The sequence below is a fragment of the Melanerpes formicivorus genome, unplaced genomic scaffold (assembly GCF_026170545.1).
Source record: "Melanerpes formicivorus ecotype bairdi unplaced genomic scaffold, bMelFor1.0.p_v2 SCAF_9, whole genome shotgun sequence".
In the NCBI taxonomy this organism is placed as follows: domain Eukaryota; kingdom Metazoa; phylum Chordata; class Aves; order Piciformes; family Picidae; genus Melanerpes; species Melanerpes formicivorus.
The window spans coordinates 13,471,462-13,490,505 of NW_027142361.1; the positions used below are offsets into that span (position 1 = coordinate 13,471,462).

General features: G+C 47.6%; 1 protein-coding gene across 2 annotated transcripts in view; it reads right to left on the bottom strand.

Annotated features, from left to right (window-relative positions):
- ASXL2 (ASXL transcriptional regulator 2) overlaps positions 1 to 19,044 on the bottom strand; it is a 154,898-nt gene that overhangs the window by 28,070 nt on the left and 107,784 nt on the right. For both annotated transcript variants that reach the window (XM_068143067.1, XM_068143068.1), the window contains one exon: positions 4,182 to 4,297. In XM_068143067.1, coding sequence (XP_067999168.1) covers positions 4,182 to 4,297 — 116 coding nt within the window. The remainder of the gene's footprint in view (positions 1 to 4,181; positions 4,298 to 19,044) is intronic.

The window sequence follows — 19,044 nt, forward strand, 5'->3', positions numbered from 1 at the left end:
GGGCTTCCTTTAATAAATCCTCATCATCTCACTTCCTCCACCACAGCCTGTTTCTATTTTCTCAAAAACCTCCTTGCAAATACTAAGCAGGGGTAGGAGGCTCAGCTCTCCTGTGACACCCCACGCTACACCCAGCTCCCCTCAGCTCCAGCCAGGCAAGGCCTCACCCCACCTCTGCCTGGAATCAGGCAATCAGCAAAGCAGTAACTACCCTGCACCCAGCAACTAGGCCACAGCTTCAGAAGCCTCTGGAGGAAGCAGAGAGTCTCTCAGAAGGTCTCTTCTGTGGGTCTCTCTCTCCAGAGGATCTCTCTGAGGGTCCCAAGAGGGTCTCATCTCCAGAGACCCCACAGCAAGGTAGACTCCTCCACCAGCCTGCCAACTTTCCCTTCACCCTGACCTGCCCAAACACTTCCTCCCTGCCTGTGTGCAGGAGCTCATTATTTTTTTGTTTGCTTGCCTTCAAGCTGTCCTTTGTTCTCCCCTCAATGGAGGGCAGATGTTCCTCAGCATGCAGGTGCATTTGCACAAAGGGCAACTCTCAGGTGAACCCAACTGTTGAGGTCAGAAACCACCACTTTATTCTAGAGAACTGAAAAAGGAGCAGAATTCCTTCCAAATGGCACCAACAAGCATCCTGAACTCCATCTCTAACTGTAATTTAAACAGAACTGTTGGGCCTGTAATACCCACAGGCAGCTTATCTATCATAGTATCAGTTAGGGTTGGAAGGGACCACAAGGATCATCTAGTTCCAATCCCCCTGCCATGGGCAGGGACACCTCACACTAGATCAGGCTGGCCAGAGCCTCATCCAGCCTGGTCTTAAACACCTCCAGGGACGGGGCCTCAACCACCTCCCTGGACAACCCATTCCAGGGCTTCACCACTCTCATGGTGAAGAACTTCCTCCTCACATTCAGCCAGCATTTCCCCACCTCCAGCTTCATTCCATTCCCCCTAGTCCTATCACTACCTGAGATCCTGAGAAGTCCCTCCCCAGCCTTCCTGTAGGCCCCCTTCAGATACAGGAAGGCCACAATTAGGTCACCTTGGAGCCTTCTCTTCTGCAGACTGAACAGCCCCAACTCCTTCAGTCTGTCCTCATAGGAGAGGTGCTCCAGCCCTCTGATCATCCTCGTGGCCCTTCTCTGGACACATTCAAGAGAGAAATCCAGCTGCCCCCAGCCCCCCTAATCTCTGAGGACAAGCTAGAACAAAGGGAATTCATCTCTTACCAAGTTTATCCTTCTCTAAATGCAACAGGCTTCTACCTCCTCCGAGCAAGCTGGGCCAGTGCCTCACCACCCTTGGCACAAAACATTTCTTCCTTCTCTAAATCTCTTTCAGTTTAAAACCATCACCCCTTGTCCTATCACAATAGGCCCTGCTAAACAGTCCCCAGCTTTCTCATAGGTCTCTAAGTACTGAAAGGCCTCAATAAGATCTCCCCAGAGCCTTCTCTTCTCTGGGTTAAATAATCCCAGCTCTCTCAGCCTGTCCTCAGCAGAGTGGTTCCAGCCCTCAGATCATGCTTGTGGCCTCCTCTGGACTCATTCCAATGGGTGCATGTCTCTTCTGTGCTGAAGATCCTGATGCTCTACTCTGCACCACAAGAGCTCCGTTCAGGGAGATGAGCTGTTGCAATGCAAGACAAGTGGTGGAGTCATCATCCCTGGAGGGACTGAAAAGATGTGGAGATGTGGTTCTAAGGCACTGGCAGCGCTGGGTTAATGGGTTGGACTGGATGATCCTAAAGGTCTCTTCCAACCAAATTCTACGGTTACCATCAGGAATAGCTTTTTGCTCTGCAGGCAACTGCAGAAATGTTAAGTACAAACAGATCTGCAAGGCCTCCATGTGGTTCCCCATTTCTCTTCTAGGGTTTCTGACTTTTTCTTTCCCCCTAAACCAATGAGATCCACACTGAAAATGAAAACAGTTTTCATTTTGGAATTCAATGGCTCTGACATATCCCATTACATTCAGCAACAGTGCTGGAACAAGCCTGAATGGGAAGTAGACATATCAGAATAAGAAAGCTGCAGAGTGAAGGGAAAAAGTAGAGTCAGAGGGGAATTAATATAATGGTGGGGGAATGCTGGTAGGAACAGGACCATGGGGAATTCAGAGATGAAAACAAATAAATTATTAGGCATGTAAGGGCAGAGGCTGGGAAGAGAAGAAAGCTAGATGGTGTACAGGTTTGGAAAGAATACTGGTTTGGAAATTAAGTGTGACTTTGCCCAGAAGTCCCTTCCAAGGTGATTCTGCAAAACAAGGACCTACAGACCAAAGAGAACGGGGAGGAACTACTGAGCATGAAAGGGGTTTGTTATGAACCCTGAGTCTGCTTGATCACTCTCTTCAGAGAGAAAAGTCTTTGCAGAGATTGGAAAGAAATGATTTCCAGTTAGGGTTAAAGTGATGAGGAAAGGAAAGCAAAGAGTACCATCAACATCTTGCTGAATGAGTAAGAAGCCATTTACTGAGGATTCAAATGAAAGTGGAAGCTTGAATCTGAATTTCAGAAGTAAATCTCCCTAAAGTGATGACATAATCTTGCAGCTTTATTGCAGCTATCAGGAGCAAGGAGCATCACAGTAACACTGATGCTTCTGTCAAGGAATAGACAAGTGAGAAGATAGAGAAGATTCCCTAAAACTGGCATCCCATTTTGATATCAACCCTCTCTTGCTGGAAAAAGTGCTCTAGTTCATTCTGTTGCCTTATCTTCCCCTGTAACATTTTCCTCAATAACCTGCCCTAATTAGATCCTTCCCTCTCACTGCAGATCCTTTTCCCAATGCCCCAGACATCTGTTAGCTGAATACCATCCCCAGTGTTGTTTCTCAGCTGCAGAACACCACAAACAGTCCAGTCTGGAAAAGGTAAATCCTGTCTGGAACAGATCATGATTTTATCTGTGACAAGCCTCTGTAATCGCTGGACTAGGACCCCCTCTGCAACTTGATCCTTAACTCCTGACAGGTTTTCACTTCACTAAGGAGTAAATCTAACCCTCATAAAACATTTCCTGTTGTTGCAGTTTGAGCTGGGTGCCCCCTGCTGTGTTTACTTCCTGTGTCCAGAAGTCCAGCCCAGAGGGGTGGACACAGGAATTTATGTATTTCTTACCACAATTCTTTGCAACACTATAAGATGCAGTACGGAGTCTAGCACTCTTTTCCTCCTCCGTCAGCCGGTAACTGGGGGAGATGCCTCCTGGCTTTGGGCCTGGCTAGGCCCAAGGCCATGGGGTGGATGGGCAGTCTCAGACCTGGCCAGCTGAGACTAGCCTAGCAGTGGGGGGGGAAGAAGGAGCCCTGGGGGTCTTGGGTGTACCCTCAGGTGGGGATGGGATCTCTCTGGGTCTGTTTTGGGATCTTTCTTTGTCACTGCGCTTTTGGTTTTCTGTAAATGTTCACTGCTTTCTATTTAAACTTTCCATCACTTTTGCAATCCATTTGTCTGAGTGTTTATTGTTGCCAGTGGTGGGGAAGGGGGCTGCCTCAACCCAGCACACCTGTAAAAGGACCATGGAAAACTGAACAATGCATTTGGGGAAACACCTGCAAATAGGTCACTCATCAGGACTTTTCATCAGGAGAAATACATAATTTGAAGTACAAACACCCATTTCATCCTGCCTGCAAAAAATTAACTCTGTCTACACAGAGTCATTCTCCAAGCATGGCAAACAACCAGTCCTCCTCTTTCCCTCCTAGCACTCAACAGAGGGGCAACATAAAGTCAGTGTGCTCTCCTTCCCCTTCTTCTCTCCACATATGCAAAACCAGAAAGCCTTGCAAGGGAAAAGATGCTGCTAACTCAAGGAAGAAGTCAATTATTTTCCCCAAAAGACCTTCCATTTACTTAGACTGTAGAAAGCTAAGGACACTCAAAGGGTTGGGTGAAAAGAAATAACATCTTACATTTGTTCCTTAAAATAATAATGAAAAGAGTTTCCAGAGGAAAAGCACAGAACTAAACAGCATAACATTTGGAATCACCCTTAAGAGAGCGGGATATTTTAGCAAAACAGAGCTATTTACTATGAGACAGTCAGGCAGCCCTGAGTTTCCTCCCTGCAGAATGCAGTTTTACTGAGAAAGGTATCTACCAGAGAACAAAAATCACTGCATCAATCATTGAGCCAAGCTCTGGACTAGGCTCCTTACCTGTTTGAGGGCCTTCTTGCTGTGCTTCTGCGACGAGGAGATGACTTTGCCTGCCTGGATGGAAGGTGACGGGCAGCCTGACTGAGGAGAGGATGTCTGTGACAGTCTAGATGACACTACAAGAAAAGAGAAAAAAGTATGTTTACACACACATAATCTGACCTTTATTTTGACTGCAGTACGTTAGCCAGTCCTCACCATTTCAGATTGTCTCATGAGGCTCATCAAAATTGCACCTCTAGCAAATGTTACTCTACACAAAGAATCATTTCTATTTCCTCCCCACCACCAAGGCAGCTGTTTTCCTCTGAAAGCCAACAGCAATACCTGTGACTTCAGATTTATCATCTCTTGTCCATCTCTTTTTTATTGCTGTTGTAAATAGCTGCTGTCAAACAACACTGCAGCTGGAGGAAAAGCTTCAGGCTTGTGCAAGTTTGGCCACTTCAGATCTAACTGGAAATAATAACATAGGCAGCGGTTGCCTTCATCTGGAATGTCCTGTGGTTGGACACCCAAATAACAGCACTTTCTGATCAGAACAGATCTGAATCCCATGCAAGAACAGGAAGATAAGTGACATGCAAAGGAAGTGGAACATCACTTGCTCCTTTCTAAAATGAAATCAGGGAATATACAGGATATCCCTCTAAATGAAGACATATTCTCAGCGGATGAGAATTAAGCTGCTTAAAGAAATCTAGTCCCAGCCATGCGGAGTCCTAAAGGCTTCAAGTTTCAGTTTTCAAAAGGTCTCCTCACAACCAGCAGACTGGGGATGGGAATTAAATACCACTTAGTAGCTTGAATAGACCTGTTTGGCACAGCATACTCAACAACTCTGCTCTGGCAGTAGTGGGGTGATGGCTAGGGAGGGAAATCATTCACTCCCAGACTCTCATCATCATGGGTTTGCCTCCATTGTCTTGGCAGAGACACACCGTACTGGCCAATAACCAAAGTTAGCCTGCTGGTCATTTGCATTCATCTGCTAGCTCTAACGGATCCCTGTCCTGGCATGAAACAGCTCATTTACATTACTATGTGAGACAACATAGTTGTCTTATATCTTTACTTGACTCGTGATCCCAGCAGCGGGAGCGGCTGAATTTAAAAGGGTCAGCTGCGGCTCGCGCGGGCTCTCTTCATCGGGCAGCCCTCTCGGGACAGCAGCAAGACCAGCAACCGCCGGGGACCAGCCGCTGCTCTCCTTTTCGGGCTGCGGGAATCGCCATCGCTGCTGAGTTTTGCCGCGAGGAAGGAGCAGCTGTCCTTTCACGTGGTCAGACTTGTGATCCCAGCGGCGGGAGCAGCTGAATTTAAAAGGGTCAGCTGCGGCTCGCGCAGGCTCTCTTCATCAGGCAGCCCATACTATCTCATGCTCTCACGCGCCACCCCACTTTTTCTAAATTTTTTTTGTTTTGTTTTTGTTGTTGTGCAGTAGGTGCAGGCATGGTTGTAACTCGCAGCAAAATCTCCCTAAAAAAATCAGTGTCGACCCAGACTGAGGTAGAACACAAGCAGGTAGCTCTCCAGATATCTGGCTGTAGAGAGTGCTGGAGCCTGGCTCTTGAGAAGCAGGGTTGTGGGGGCAACTCTTGTATAGGGTGTGAGCAGGTTGACTATCTGCTTAATATGGTGGCCAGACTGAAGGACGAGGTTGCTAGCCTTAGAAATGTAAGGGAATGTAGGAAAGAGATGAACCAGAGGAGGAAGGAGATGGACCAAAGGAGGAAAGAGATGAACCAGAGGAGGAAAGAGTTGAATCAGAGTAAGCAGGCTCTGCAGGCTCCCCCAGCAGAGGCTGGTTATTCAAAAAGCAGAGGGGAATGGACGCAGGTTCCTCTCAAAAGACGCAAAGTTAAACCTCCTTGCCTCCCCTCACCTTCCCCGCTGCTCTTGGAAAACAGATATGGAGCACTGGAGATCGAGGGTGAGGTGGTCCTGATGCCGGAGGACATACCATCTGGGGTTCTCCCTGAAGCTAAGCAGCCTAAGGTTAAACAGCCTAAGGCAAAGCAGCCTAAGGTTAAACAGCCTTCCCCTGGCATCAGGACCTGTTCCCTCAAAAAAAAGAGGAGGGTAATTGTTATTGGTGATTCCCTTCTGAGGGGAATGGAGGACCCTATATGTCGGCCTGACCCATCTCATAGGGAACTCTGTTGTCTGCCAGGAGCCCAAGTCAATGATGTTACCAGTAGGCTGCCTAGACTGGTGCAGCCCTCTGACTACTACCCTTTACTAGTTATGCAGTAAGGGAATGATGATGTGGCAACCAGAACTCCCAGGGCTATCAAAGATGACTTCAGGGCCCTGGGAGACCTGGTTGAGGGGTCAGGGGCACAAGTAATTTTTTCATCAATACCCTTAACTGCAGGAGGGAATACAGTAAGGAACAGGTCAGCAGCTATAGTTAACAAGTGGCTTAGAGGCTGGTGCAAGTCAAAAGAATTTTGGGTTTTTTGATATTGGGAAACCTTCTACTGCACCAGGCCAGCTGGCAACAGATGGAGTACATCTGTCCCAGAGAAGGGGAAAGGTCACAGTATATGAGAACGGCCTGTCCCCCAAAGGTAAAAAGATCCTGGGAAGGGAATTGGCAGGTCTCATCGACAGGGCTTTAAACTAGTTTCAAAGGGGGAAGGGGCTGAAACTAGTCCCCTCAGGCAAGAGTCTGGGGACGACAAGCTAGAGTCGGAGATGAAACCAGCAGCCCAGCTGAAGTGCATGTACACTAATGCACGAAGCATGGGTAACAAACAGGAGGAGCTGAAAGCCTTGTTGCAACAGGAAAGTTATGATGTAGTTGCCATCACAGAGACGTGGTGGGACGACTCACATGACTGGAGCGCTGCAATTGACGGCTACAAGCTCTTCAGGAGAGACAGGCAAGGAAGAAGGGGTGGAGGGGTGGCCCTGTACATCAGGAAGGCACTAGATGCCATTGAGACGGAGATTAGGGACAATCAGGTTGCATGCTTGTGGGCAAGAATTAGAGGGAAGACCGGCAGGGCAGACACCCTGGTTGGAGTCTGTTATAGACCACCCAACCAGGAGGAAGATGTTGATGAAGCATTCTATAGGCAGCTTAGGGCTGTCTCAGGATCTCCGGACCTTGTTCTCATGGGAGACTTCAACCTGCCTGACATCTGCTGGGATCTCAACACAGCAGAGAGGAGACAGTCTAGGAGGTTCTTAGAATGCATGGTGGACAGCTTCTTATCCCAGGTGCTGCGAGAGCCTTCCAGGGGCAAGGCTATGCTTGACCTCCTCTTCACCAACAGGGAAGGGCTGGTGGGTGATGTGGTGGTTGGAGGGTGTTTGGGGTCCAGTGACCACGAGATAATTGAATTCTCGGGTTTTGATCAAGCTAAGAGGGGTAGCAAGAAGACCTCCACTCTGGACTTCCGGAGGGCAGACTTCAGGTTACTCAAGGAACTAATTCAGAGGGTTCCTTGGGATAAAGCCCTTAATAATAAAGGGGTCCAGGAGAGCTGGACCTACTTCAAGGAAGAATTGTTGAAGGCTCAGGAACAAGCTGTGCCAATGTGCCAGAAGATGAGCCGCTGGGGCAGACGGCCAGCCTGGATGGGTAATGAACTTTTAATAGAACTAAGGGAAAAAAAGAGGGTGTATCATCTTTGGAAGAGAGGGGAGGCAACCCATGGAATGTTTAAGGATGTTGCCAAATCATGTAGGAAGAAAATCAGGGAGGCAAAAGCACATTTGGAGCTTAAACTCGCCTCTCCTGTGAAGGACAACAAAAAGTCCTTCTATAAATATATTAATAGCAAGAGGAAGGGCAAGGACAACCTCCACTCCTTGGTTGACATGGAGGGAAATGTTGTATCAAGGGATGAGGAAAAGGCAGAGATACTTAACACCTTCTTTGCCTCAATTTTTACTAGCAGGACAGAACGTCTTCCTGACAGCTGGCCTGCAGAGCTTACAGAAGGAGCCAGGGAGATGCACAGTTTCCCTATGTTCTGTTGGGGATTGTTTTGAGCAAGAGGGGACATGGGTCCCAGGAACACCTGTGCAATTCAGGCCTTGAAGAATTCTCTGTTGATAATATAGCAAAGGAGTAGGAGATGTGGGAAAGTGCTGATTGCTTGGTATGCTGAAGTCCAGCTGCCCCTGAGAAGGGAGGCAAGCAAGATAAGGAGGAGGCGAGATATGGGAAAAAGAGCAATTAGACCGAATAGAAGAATTCCACAGAGTTGTGAAAACAATGATGTAACCTTTTAGAGAGAAACCAATAGTATGTGTTAAATTAGAATAGAATTAACTATGCATAAGATAAGACTATAAATAATGAAGTGTGGAGCAATAAAGTTGGATGATTACTATCACTCATATTGAGTGCTGTCGTCCCTGTCTCCGTTCTCGTCAAGTGGCGCCTTGAACAGGGACCCTATTCTGCGGGTACTCTGAGCTGTTTCGACGGGGACGACGGTGGAGACCGCACCCGGGGATTACGGGCGAGCCGACCGTGGAGGAAGGCTCGGGCGGGCCAGTCAGCGGGCCGAAATTGGCATGCCAGTGGAAAACGTTGGCGGGCTGGAGTTGGCGGGCCGGCGGCAGCTTGGGCGGGCCGGGATCGGCGGGCCTGAGGAAAGGAGCAGCGGACACCGGCGGGAAACGGAACGCCGCAGTGAAGTTCGCGGACGTTGGTGAATATGGAAAAAGAGGTAGCGCTCTCCTTATTTCAATGCTTTTTAGAAAAGTGTAAGGCGGAGATATCGTCTAAAGTAATCCCTGGGCTTTTGGCCCATGGATCCACTTTAGGGTATTTCCCTAGTGGAGATAGTTATTTTGATGAAGCTTGTTGGAGAGAATACGGGAACAAGTTGTGGGACTTGGTAATTGATGGTGATAAAGCTGCTATAAAACTGCAAAAGCCGTGGCAAGAATGCATAAACTGTATCAAAAAATATAAGTTAGAACAGCGAATGGCTGCTGCAGTTACAGCGAATTTGTCAGAACAGGATGCAGCACCAGTTGTATCTGAATTGCGACCGAAGGAGGTGTTTGAAAAATATCGCCCGGGGCCGCCTCCGGCACAGAGCACAATACCACTACCGTGCCCTGCAAGAACTGAATTTCCACCTCCACCCCCACCGACGGAATTCAGTGAGGTGCCTAATGACCTAGCCCCAGGCGCAGCATGCCTGGCTAAGGGAGTGGGGGCTTCGGCTGAACTGAACGACAACGTAGAATCACAAACTGAGACAGTAAATCAGAGGGAGGCACCATTATCTATTTCTCCGGCTCAGTTAGAAAAGTTGGTGGAGTGTATGTGTCAAAAACTGATTTTAGAAAGTTCCCAGGGAAAAGAAATGCTCTTAGAAAATAAAGGGGGTAAAACGGAGAAGAAACCTAGCTCGGGAGCGGTTGTGAGAATTAACTGGAAAGCGATTGCGCAGGAGGCTGTGAAAAATGGATGTTACGATGTGGCTGCTGAGTTGTCTAAGGTACTGTGTTTTCCTGTAACGTATGATATTGATCATAATCAAGGACACTATCAAGTTTTGGACTGGAAGATTTTGCAGCAATTGAGAGCAACGGTAGCTGAAAGTGGGTTACATAGCGAGCGTGCCCGACAAATGCTGCAGTATATCTGGGGTAGTGATTTGTTGGTTCCAGAGGACATTAAGACACTGATGAGAATGATTTTGACTCCTTCTCAAATGATCATGTTTGATAATTTTTGGGGTCAGTTTTATCAGCTCTCAGAGAATACACAACGGCAGCAGGGGGATCCTCTGGCTGGAGTCACAGCGCAACAATTAATGGGAACAGGACAATGGTTTGGTGTTGAACGACAAGTTCGAAGTGGTCCTGTGGTCTTTCAGGAATCAATGGAATGTGCCCAAAAGGCATTAAGAAGAGTACAAGCAGACCCTAAAAGGCCGCACTATATGTCTTTAAGACAAAAGCCAGAAGAGTCATTTGCAGAATTTGTAGATCGTGTATGTGAGGCAATGAGTAATTCGGATATTCCTGACTATTTAAAGGGTTATATGTTAAAAAATGTAGCTTTTGAAGGAGCTAATACAAAAACAAAATCAGTATTGGTAAATTTACCACAGGGGGCCACAATTGAGGAGATCCTGGAAAGAGCAGCTAACATACCTTCTGGTCCACAGGCTTTTCTCATAGATAGTATGCACAAATTGGCTGAACGATCACTGAAATTGGAAGAGGCTGTGGAGTCACAAACCCAAATATTGGCAGCCTTAGCTCCTTTAAAGGCTAATACGAGGGGGCAACAAGGGGATGTTTTTCAAAGGAAGATACGATGTTATAAGTGTGGTAAAGAAGGGCATATCCAATCACAATGTAGAGTGAAATTTGTATGGTGTGATAATTGTAGAAGTAATTCTCATTCCACCAATGCATGTCAAAGTTCGGGAAACGGCCGGAGCAGCGCGAAGAGCCGCCGCACCGGGACACAAGTGGCAGCTCCAGTCTATTACTAGCAGGACGCAGAAATGAAAACGACACCTCAGCCTTACAACCAGCAACCAGAGGGAGCATCAGCTTGGACGTGGCAACAGCAGTAGACGTTACCTTAATAGATAATCGGCCCATTAAAGTGGAAACAAATGTAAAGGGGCCTATATACATCAATGGTCAGCCTGTAGGAGCATTGTTAATGGGTCGATCATCTATGGGTGTGTGACCGGTTGACGTTGTCCCCTTAAGAAAGGGGATATGGTGGACGGAAGTTGGTAAATGGAAAGAACGGATCTAAACTATTTCATTGGTGAAGTGGGAGGAAGCACCTTCTGAACTGGGACAGCAAGAAGGTATACTGGGTTTTCCAGCACTTTTCTGCAGTCTTGCTTCCGCCTCTTCTTTGGGCAGCAGCTTTCTGTGCTGGGCTTTCTGCCAAGACTTCGGCCTTGAAACCGATAAGAGGGTGTTAAAGGGGTAATGGTATTGCCAGGGGTAATTGATGCGGATTACAGTGGTGTTATTTGTGTTGTGATGTGGACTATGTATCCTCCAATTTTTATACAGCAAGGTAGCCGTGTAGCTCAATTGGTACCAATTCCAAATTTAGTTGCAGAAATGGCATGCGATCAGCCTGTACGAGGTGACAAAGGCTTTGGATCCACAGGGGGACTGGCTCTCTTAACTATACCAATGGGAAGACGACCAGTCGCTAGTGTTGAATTTTGGTACGGGTCTCAGCACGTGAAATTAATTTGCCTGCTAGATACTGGTGCTGACATCACAATCATGAGTAATGCACACTGGCCGAGACACTGGCCTTTAGAACCAGCAATAGGAGAAGTAGAAGGTGTTGGAGGAGCTCAAGCAGTAATGCAGAGTAGTCACAAAATTGTAGTGAAGATTGAAGGAAAACAGGCCTTAATTACAGTTACAGTTATGCCATTGCCTAATGGAATCAATGCTTTGGTGGGCCGGGACGTGATGCAGCAACTGGGTGTGGTCTTAACCTCAACACCACACCACACACACACCCCCCCCCGCAGTTTCTGGTACTAGACCATGGTACCAAGTGCCACGTCCAATCTCCCCTTGAACGCCTCCAGGGTCGATGACTCAACCACCTCCCTGGGCAACCGGTTCCAATGCCGAATGACTCGCTCGGTGAAGAACTTCCTCCTCACCTCGAGTCTGAACCTCCCCTGGCGCAGCTTGAGACCGTGTCCCCTTGTTCTGGTGCTGGTTGCCTGGGAGAAGAGGCCAACCCTCTCCTGGCTACAACCACCCTTCAGGTAGTTGTAGAGGGCAATGAGGTCACCCCTGAGCCTCCTCTTCTCCAGGCTAAACAATCCCAGCTCCCTCAGCCTCTCCTCATAGGGCTTGTGCTCAAGGCCTCTCACCAGCCTTGTTGCCCTTCTCTGGACACGCTCAAGTGTTTCGATGTCCTTCTTAAACTGAGGGGCCCAGAATTGGACACAGTACTCAAGGTTAAAGCAACAGTGCTAATTTATTAATTTGTGATTGTAATGTCTTTCAGAGATTTGTTATTTAGAGTTTCGCTAAGTTTTCCTGGTAAACATAATGAATGATAAACATTTGGTATTTACAGGTACTTAGTACATAGTAATTGCAGTAAGGTGTATGTACTTAGTAATGAGTTCAAATTGTAAGATTTTCTTTTGGTTCGAACCTTCTTAGTTGTCTGCCTAGGCATTTCAAAAGAGCTCCATGTAATATAGTTAAGGTTTGTAGTAAATAGGTATTAATTTTAACAAGTATTCCTTCACTAATGTGCAGAAGAATCAAGACTAAGAGGAAACAGCCTTTCCCATGAAGTCGAACATCGATCACAATAACTGTTATGATAATCTGGGATCAAAAGCATCAATCAGAAGAATGTAACACAGCATCATGTGAATTAGGACTGAATATTATGGTTGGTTGATTGTTGTGTGATTAGAGAAAATGTTCATAGGGACTTATATGTTATCTCACCAGTTTGCTATAATTTTACACACCTAGAGGGAAAATCAAAACTCATAACAACACAACATGCATTTTCATTTTCGGTTGAAAACATCAACAAACAGATAAATAAATTACAAAAAAAAAAAAAAGGGTGAAAGAGAGAATACCCCATAGCAAAAAAAAAAAAGTTTTTTAATGGTACCAATAAGAGATCAGTATTACTAGAATGAGCAAAAACACATTATTATGGGTAATTTTATATTGGGCAAAGCAATGAAGCTCTTTTGCTCTTGCTGATTGCCTGCAAGTTTTCTGTCTGTGAAGCTAGAGCCTGGCCAGATCTACCTTTACAGATTAAAGAAATCTTGCTACCATTAAACAATTCATGATTTTTGACCATCCTAGAGAAAATAAAGATGCAACACAACTTTAAAGCAGATTGTAAAAGACAGTGCTAAGGATTGCATTTGAGTCTTAATCTCTGTGTGCAATGTGTTCAGGCATAATCAAGTCTTCTCTGTCAATAAGAAGAGTGAAATGTAAAGATCAGAACTATTAAGACCTAATTTCTTCTTTACAATGTCTGTTATCTTTGACCATGTATTATGCCAGCTCTGTTAGAGCATTCTATCTAGATTCAACTTAAGCTTTGTGCCTTGTATAGGTAACATGGCCCAACATAACAGGCAATAATGAATTTTGATTGAGCCTTCAGACTGTGGGTGAACCTTTTCAGACGTGTCTGATAGGGATACCCAGACTTGATGTAAATATGTTTGTTAATTATAGTAGTAAGCTTTATGGTTTTTAGGCATTATTGTACTAATTTTGATTATTGTTAAACTTGTTTATAATTGTATTATGCAAAGTGTTCAAAGGATAACCTCCAAGGCCTTACTTGCACAAAAGAAAAACGGGGGATTTGTTGGGGTTTGTTTCGAGCAAGAGGGGACATGGGTCCCAGGAACACCTGTGCAATTCAGGCCTTGAAGAATTCTCTGTTGATAATATAGTGGTGGAGTAGGAGATGTGAGAAAGTGCTGATTGCTTGGTATGCTGAAGTCCAGCTGCCCCTGAGAAGGGAGGCGAGCAAGATAAGGAGGAGGCGAGATCTGGGAAAGAGAGCAATTAGACCGAATAGAAGAATTCCACAGAGTTGTGAAAACAATGATGTAACCTTTTAGAGAGAAACCAATAGTATGTGTTAAATTAGAATAGAATTAACTATGCATAAGATAAGACTATAAATAATGAAGTGTGGAGCAATAAAGTTGGATGATTACTATCACTCATGTTGAGTGCTGTCGTCCCTCTCTCCGTTCTCGTCAATGTTCTATGAGGAGGTGGTTGGAACAATCCTCAGCAGCTTGGATCCCCACAAGTCCATGGGACCAGATGGGATTCATCCTAGGGTGCTGAGAGAGCTGGCAGATGAGCTGGCCAAGCCACTCTCCATCATTTTTCAGCAGTCCTGGCTCACTGGAGAGGTCCCAGAGGACTGGAAGCTGGCCAGCGTGGTGCCCATCCACAAGAAGGGCCGGTTGGATGAGCCAGGGAATTATAGGCCTGTCAGCCTGACCTCAGTGCCAGGCAAGATCATGGAAAAGGTCATCCTGAGTGCAATCACACAGCACTTACAGGATGGCCAAGGGATCAGGCCTAGCCAGCATGGATTTAGGAAGGGCAGGTCCTGCCTGGCCAACCTGATTTCCTTCTACGATCAGGTGACCCGCCTGGTGGATGTGGGGAGGCCTGTTGATGTGGTCTACCTGGACCTCAGCAAGGCCTTTGACACCGTCCCCCATAGCAAACTGCTGGCCAAGCTGTCAGCCCATGGCTTGGACGGGAGCACACTGCATTGGGTTAGGAACTGGCTGGAGGGCCGAGCCCAGAGAGTGGTGGTGAATGGTGCCACATCCAGCTGGCGGCCAGTCACTAGTGGTGTGCCCCAAGGATCAGTGCTAAGCCCTGTGCTCTTTAACATCTTTACTGATGATCTGGATGAGGGCATTGAGTCCATCATCAGTAAATTTGCTGACGACACCAAGCTGGGGGCAGGAGTTGATCTGCTGGAGGGTAGAGAGGCTCTGCAGAGGGACCTCGACAGGCTGGACAGATGGGCAGAATCCAATGGCATGAGATTTAACACATCCAAGTGCCGGGTTCTGCACATTGGCCACAACAACCCCATGCAGAGCTACAGGCTGGGGTCAGAGTGGCTGGAGAGCAGCCAGGCAGAGAGGGACCTGGGGGTACTGGTTGATGGTAGGCTGAACATGAGCCTGTAGTGTGCCCAGGCAGCCAAGAGGGCCAATGGCATCCTGGCCTGCATCAGGAATAGTGTGGCCAGCAGGAGCAGGGAGGTCATTCTGCCCCTGTACACTGCACTGGTTAGGCCGCATCTCGAGTACTGTGTCCAGTTCTGGGCCCCTCAGTTTAGGAAGGATGTTGACTTGCTGGAACAAGTCCAGAGAAGGGCAACAAAGTTGGTGAGGGGTTTGGAACACAAGCCCTATGAGGAAAGACTGAGGGAGCTGGGATTGCTCAGCCTGGAGAAGAGGAGACTCAGGGGTGACCTTATCACTCTCTACAACTACCTGAAGGGAGGTTGTAGACAGGCGGATGATGGTCTCTTCTCCCAGGCAGCCAGTACCAGAACAAGAGGACACAGTCTCAGGCTGCACCAGGGGAGGTTCAGGTTGGATGTTAGGAAGAAGTTCTATACAGAAAGAGTGATTGCCCATTGGAATGGGCTACCCCAGGAGGTGGTGGAGTCGCCGTCATTGGAGGTGTTCAGGAGACTTGTTGGGGTACTTGGTGCCATGGGTTAGCTGTTTGGGTGGGTTGGATTGGTTGATGGGTTGGACGCGATGATCTTGAAGGTCTCTTCCAACCTGGTTTGGTTTATTCTAAATAAAGAGATCTTTTTATTCTAAACATCTGGAGTACTGGGTCCAGTTCTGCGCTCCCTGGTTCAAAAGAGACAAGGAACTACTGAAGAGAGTCCAGCAGAGGCTATGAAGGTGATGATGGGACTGGAACATCTCTGAGATGCTGAAAGGCCTGGAGAAGAGCAGTCTAAGAAGGTATCCTCTGAATGCCTACAAATATCTAAATGCTAGGAGTCAAAACAAGGGAGCCAGATTCATTTCAGTGCTGCCCAGCAACTGGGCAAGAGGCAACAGGCACAATTTGGAACCCAGGAGGTTCCATCTGAGCAGGAAGAGAAACTTCTTTCCAGTGAGGGTGCCAGAGCACTGGAACAGGCTACTCAAAAGAGGCTGTGGAGTCTCCTTCCCTGGAGAGATTCCAAACCTGCCTGGACATTGCTCTGGCTGACCCTGCTTTATCAAGAGGGCTGGACTAGATGATCCCCAGAGGTCCTTCCCAATCCCCACCATGCTGGGATTCTATGATACAGACATTTTGACTAATATGCTAACTATTTAACAGCATGAAACACATTCAAAGCATTAAAAAATGTGCTAGGAGTAAAGGAAAAACACATCTGCAATTGCTGGAGAACCTGGGAGTCAAAATGCATTCAAATCAGAAGAAAAAAAGTAACAGTTTAAGAGAACTGAAGTTAATCTGACAGAAGAGTCTTTTGTGTAAGCTATGGCTAAAGACAACTGAAAACAACTTCTTTGGCTGCAGACAGCCCAAACTAACCTACCCCAAAACTACTGCATAAAAACACCACCTGGACTTTATATTTTGACACTGAACAAGGATCAGTGATGCAAGCAAAGGGCACGACCTTCTGAACAACTCACACAACAGCTCCTGCAATGGGGGGATTTGCTTGATCTCTCATCCTTTATCTTTTAAAGATCAGATATATAGTTTCAAATATATTATTCAAATATATTCAAACTCTCATCTTTGGGTTAATGGAATCAAAATATTTTGGAGCACTAAAATTGTTCTACCAAATTTAGAATAGACTTAGAACGGTAGACAGACTTAGAATAAACCAGGTTGGAAGAGACGGTCAAGATCATCGCGTCCAACCCATCAACCAATCCAATCCACCTAAACAACTAAACCATGGCACCAAGCACCCCATCAAGTCTCCTCCTGAGGACCTTCAATGATGGTGACTCCATCACCTCCCCGGGCAGCCCATTCCAATGGGCAATCACTCTCTCTCTATAGAACTTCTTCCTAACATCCAACCTAAACCACCCCTGGTGCAGCCTGAGACTGTATTCTCTTGTTCTGGTACTGGCTGCCTGGGAGAAGAGACCAACCTCTGCCTGTCTACAACCTCCCTTCAGGTAGTTGTAGAGAGTGATAAGGTCACCCCTGAGTCTCCTCTTCTCCAGGCTGAGCAATCCCAGCTCCCTCAGCCTCTCCTCACAGAGCTTGTGTTCCAAACCCCTCACCAACTTCGTTGCCCTTCTGTGGACTCGTTCCAGCAAGTCAACATCCTTCCTAAACTGAGGGGCCCAGAACTGGACACAGTACTCGAGGTGTGGCCTAACCAGTGCAGTATACAGGGGCAGAATGACCTCCCTGCTCCTGCTGGCCACACTTTTCCTGATGCAGGCCAGGATGCCATTGGCCCTCTTGGCTACCTGGGCACACTGCTGGCTCATGTTCAGCCTACCATTGACCAGTACCCCCAGGTCCCTCTCTGCCTGGCCGCTCTCCAGACACTCTGACCCCAGCCTGTAGCTCTGCATGGGGTTGTTGTGGCCAATGTGCAGAACCCGGCACTTGGATGCGTTAAATCTCATGCCATTGGATTCTGCCCATCTGTCCAGCCTGTCGAGGTCCCTCTGCAGAGCCTCTCCACCCTCCAGCAGATCAACTCCTGCCCCCAGCTGGGTGTCATCAGCAAATTTACTGATGATGGACTCAATGCCCTCATCCAGATCATCAATAAAGATGTTAAAGAGCATGGGGCCCAGCACTGATCCTTGGGGCACACCACTAGTGACTGGCCGCCAGCTGGATGTGGCACCATTCACCACCACTCTCTGGGCTCGGCCCTCCAGCCAGTTCCTAACCCAATGCAGTGTGCTCCTGTCCAAGCCATGGGCTGACAGCTTGGCCAGCAGTTTGCTATGGGGGACAGTGTCAAAGGCCTTGCTGAGGTCCAGGTAGACCACATCAACAGGCCTCCCCACATCCACCAGGCGGGTCACCTGATCGTAGAAGGAAATCAGGTTGGTCAGGCAGGACCTGCCATTCCCAAATCCATGCTGGCTAGGCCTGATCCCTTGGCCATCCTGTAAGTGCTGTGTGATTGCACTCAAGATGACCTGTTCCATGATCTTGCCTGGCACTGAGGTCAGGCTGACAGGCCTATAATTCCCTGGTTCATCCAACCGGCCCTTCTTGTGGATGGGCACCACATTGGCCAGCTTCTAGTCTTCTGGGACCTCTCCGGTGAGCCAGGACTGCTGAAAAATGATGGAGAGTGGCTTGGCCAGCTCATCTGCCAGCTCTCTCAGCACCCTAGGATGAATCCCATCTGGTCCCATGGACTTGTGGGGATCCAAGCTGCTAAGGAGAGTTCCAACCACCTCCTCATGGAACATAGGGAAACTGTGCAGCTCCCTGGCTCCTTCTGGCAGCACTGCGGGCCACCTGTCTGGAAGACGTTCTGTCCTGCTAGTAAAAATTGAGGCAAAGAAGGTGTTAAGTATCTCTGCCTTTTCCTCATCCCTTGATACAACGTTCCCCTCCATGTCCACCAAGGAGTGAAGGTTGTCCTTGCCCTTCCTCTTGCTATTAATGTATTTATAGAAGGACTTTTTGTAGTCCTTCACAGCATAGGCCAGTTTAAGCTCCAAATGTGCTTTTGCCTCCCTAATTTTCTTCCTACATGATTTAGCAACATCCTTAAACATTCCGTGGGTTGCCTCCCCTCTCTTCCAAAGATGATACACCCTCTTTTTTTCCCTTAGTTCTATTAAAAGTTCATTAACCATCCAGGCTGGCCGTCTGCCCCGGCGGTTCATCTTCCGCCACACTGGCACAGCCTGTCCCTGCGCCTTCAAGAGTTCTTCCTTGAAGCAGGTCCAACTGTCCTGGAGCCCTTTATTTTTAAGGGCTTTATCCCAAGGAACCCTCTGAATTAGTTCCTTAAGTAACCTGAAGTCCACCCTCTGGAAGTCCAGAGTGGAGATCTTCCTGCTACCCCTCTTAGCTTGACCGAATACCAAAAATTCAATTATCTCGTGGTCACTGGCCCCTAAGCACCCTCCAACCACCACATCACCCACCAGCCCTTCCCTATTGGTGAAGAGGAGGTCAAGCACAGCCTTACCCCCGGTAGGCTCTCGCAGCACCTGGGATAAGAAACTGTCCTCCATGCATTCTAAGAACCTCCTAGACTGTCTCCTCTCTGCTGTGTTGAGATCCCAGCAGATGTCAGGCAGGTTGAAGTCTCCCATGAGAACAAGGTCCGGAGATCTTGAGACAG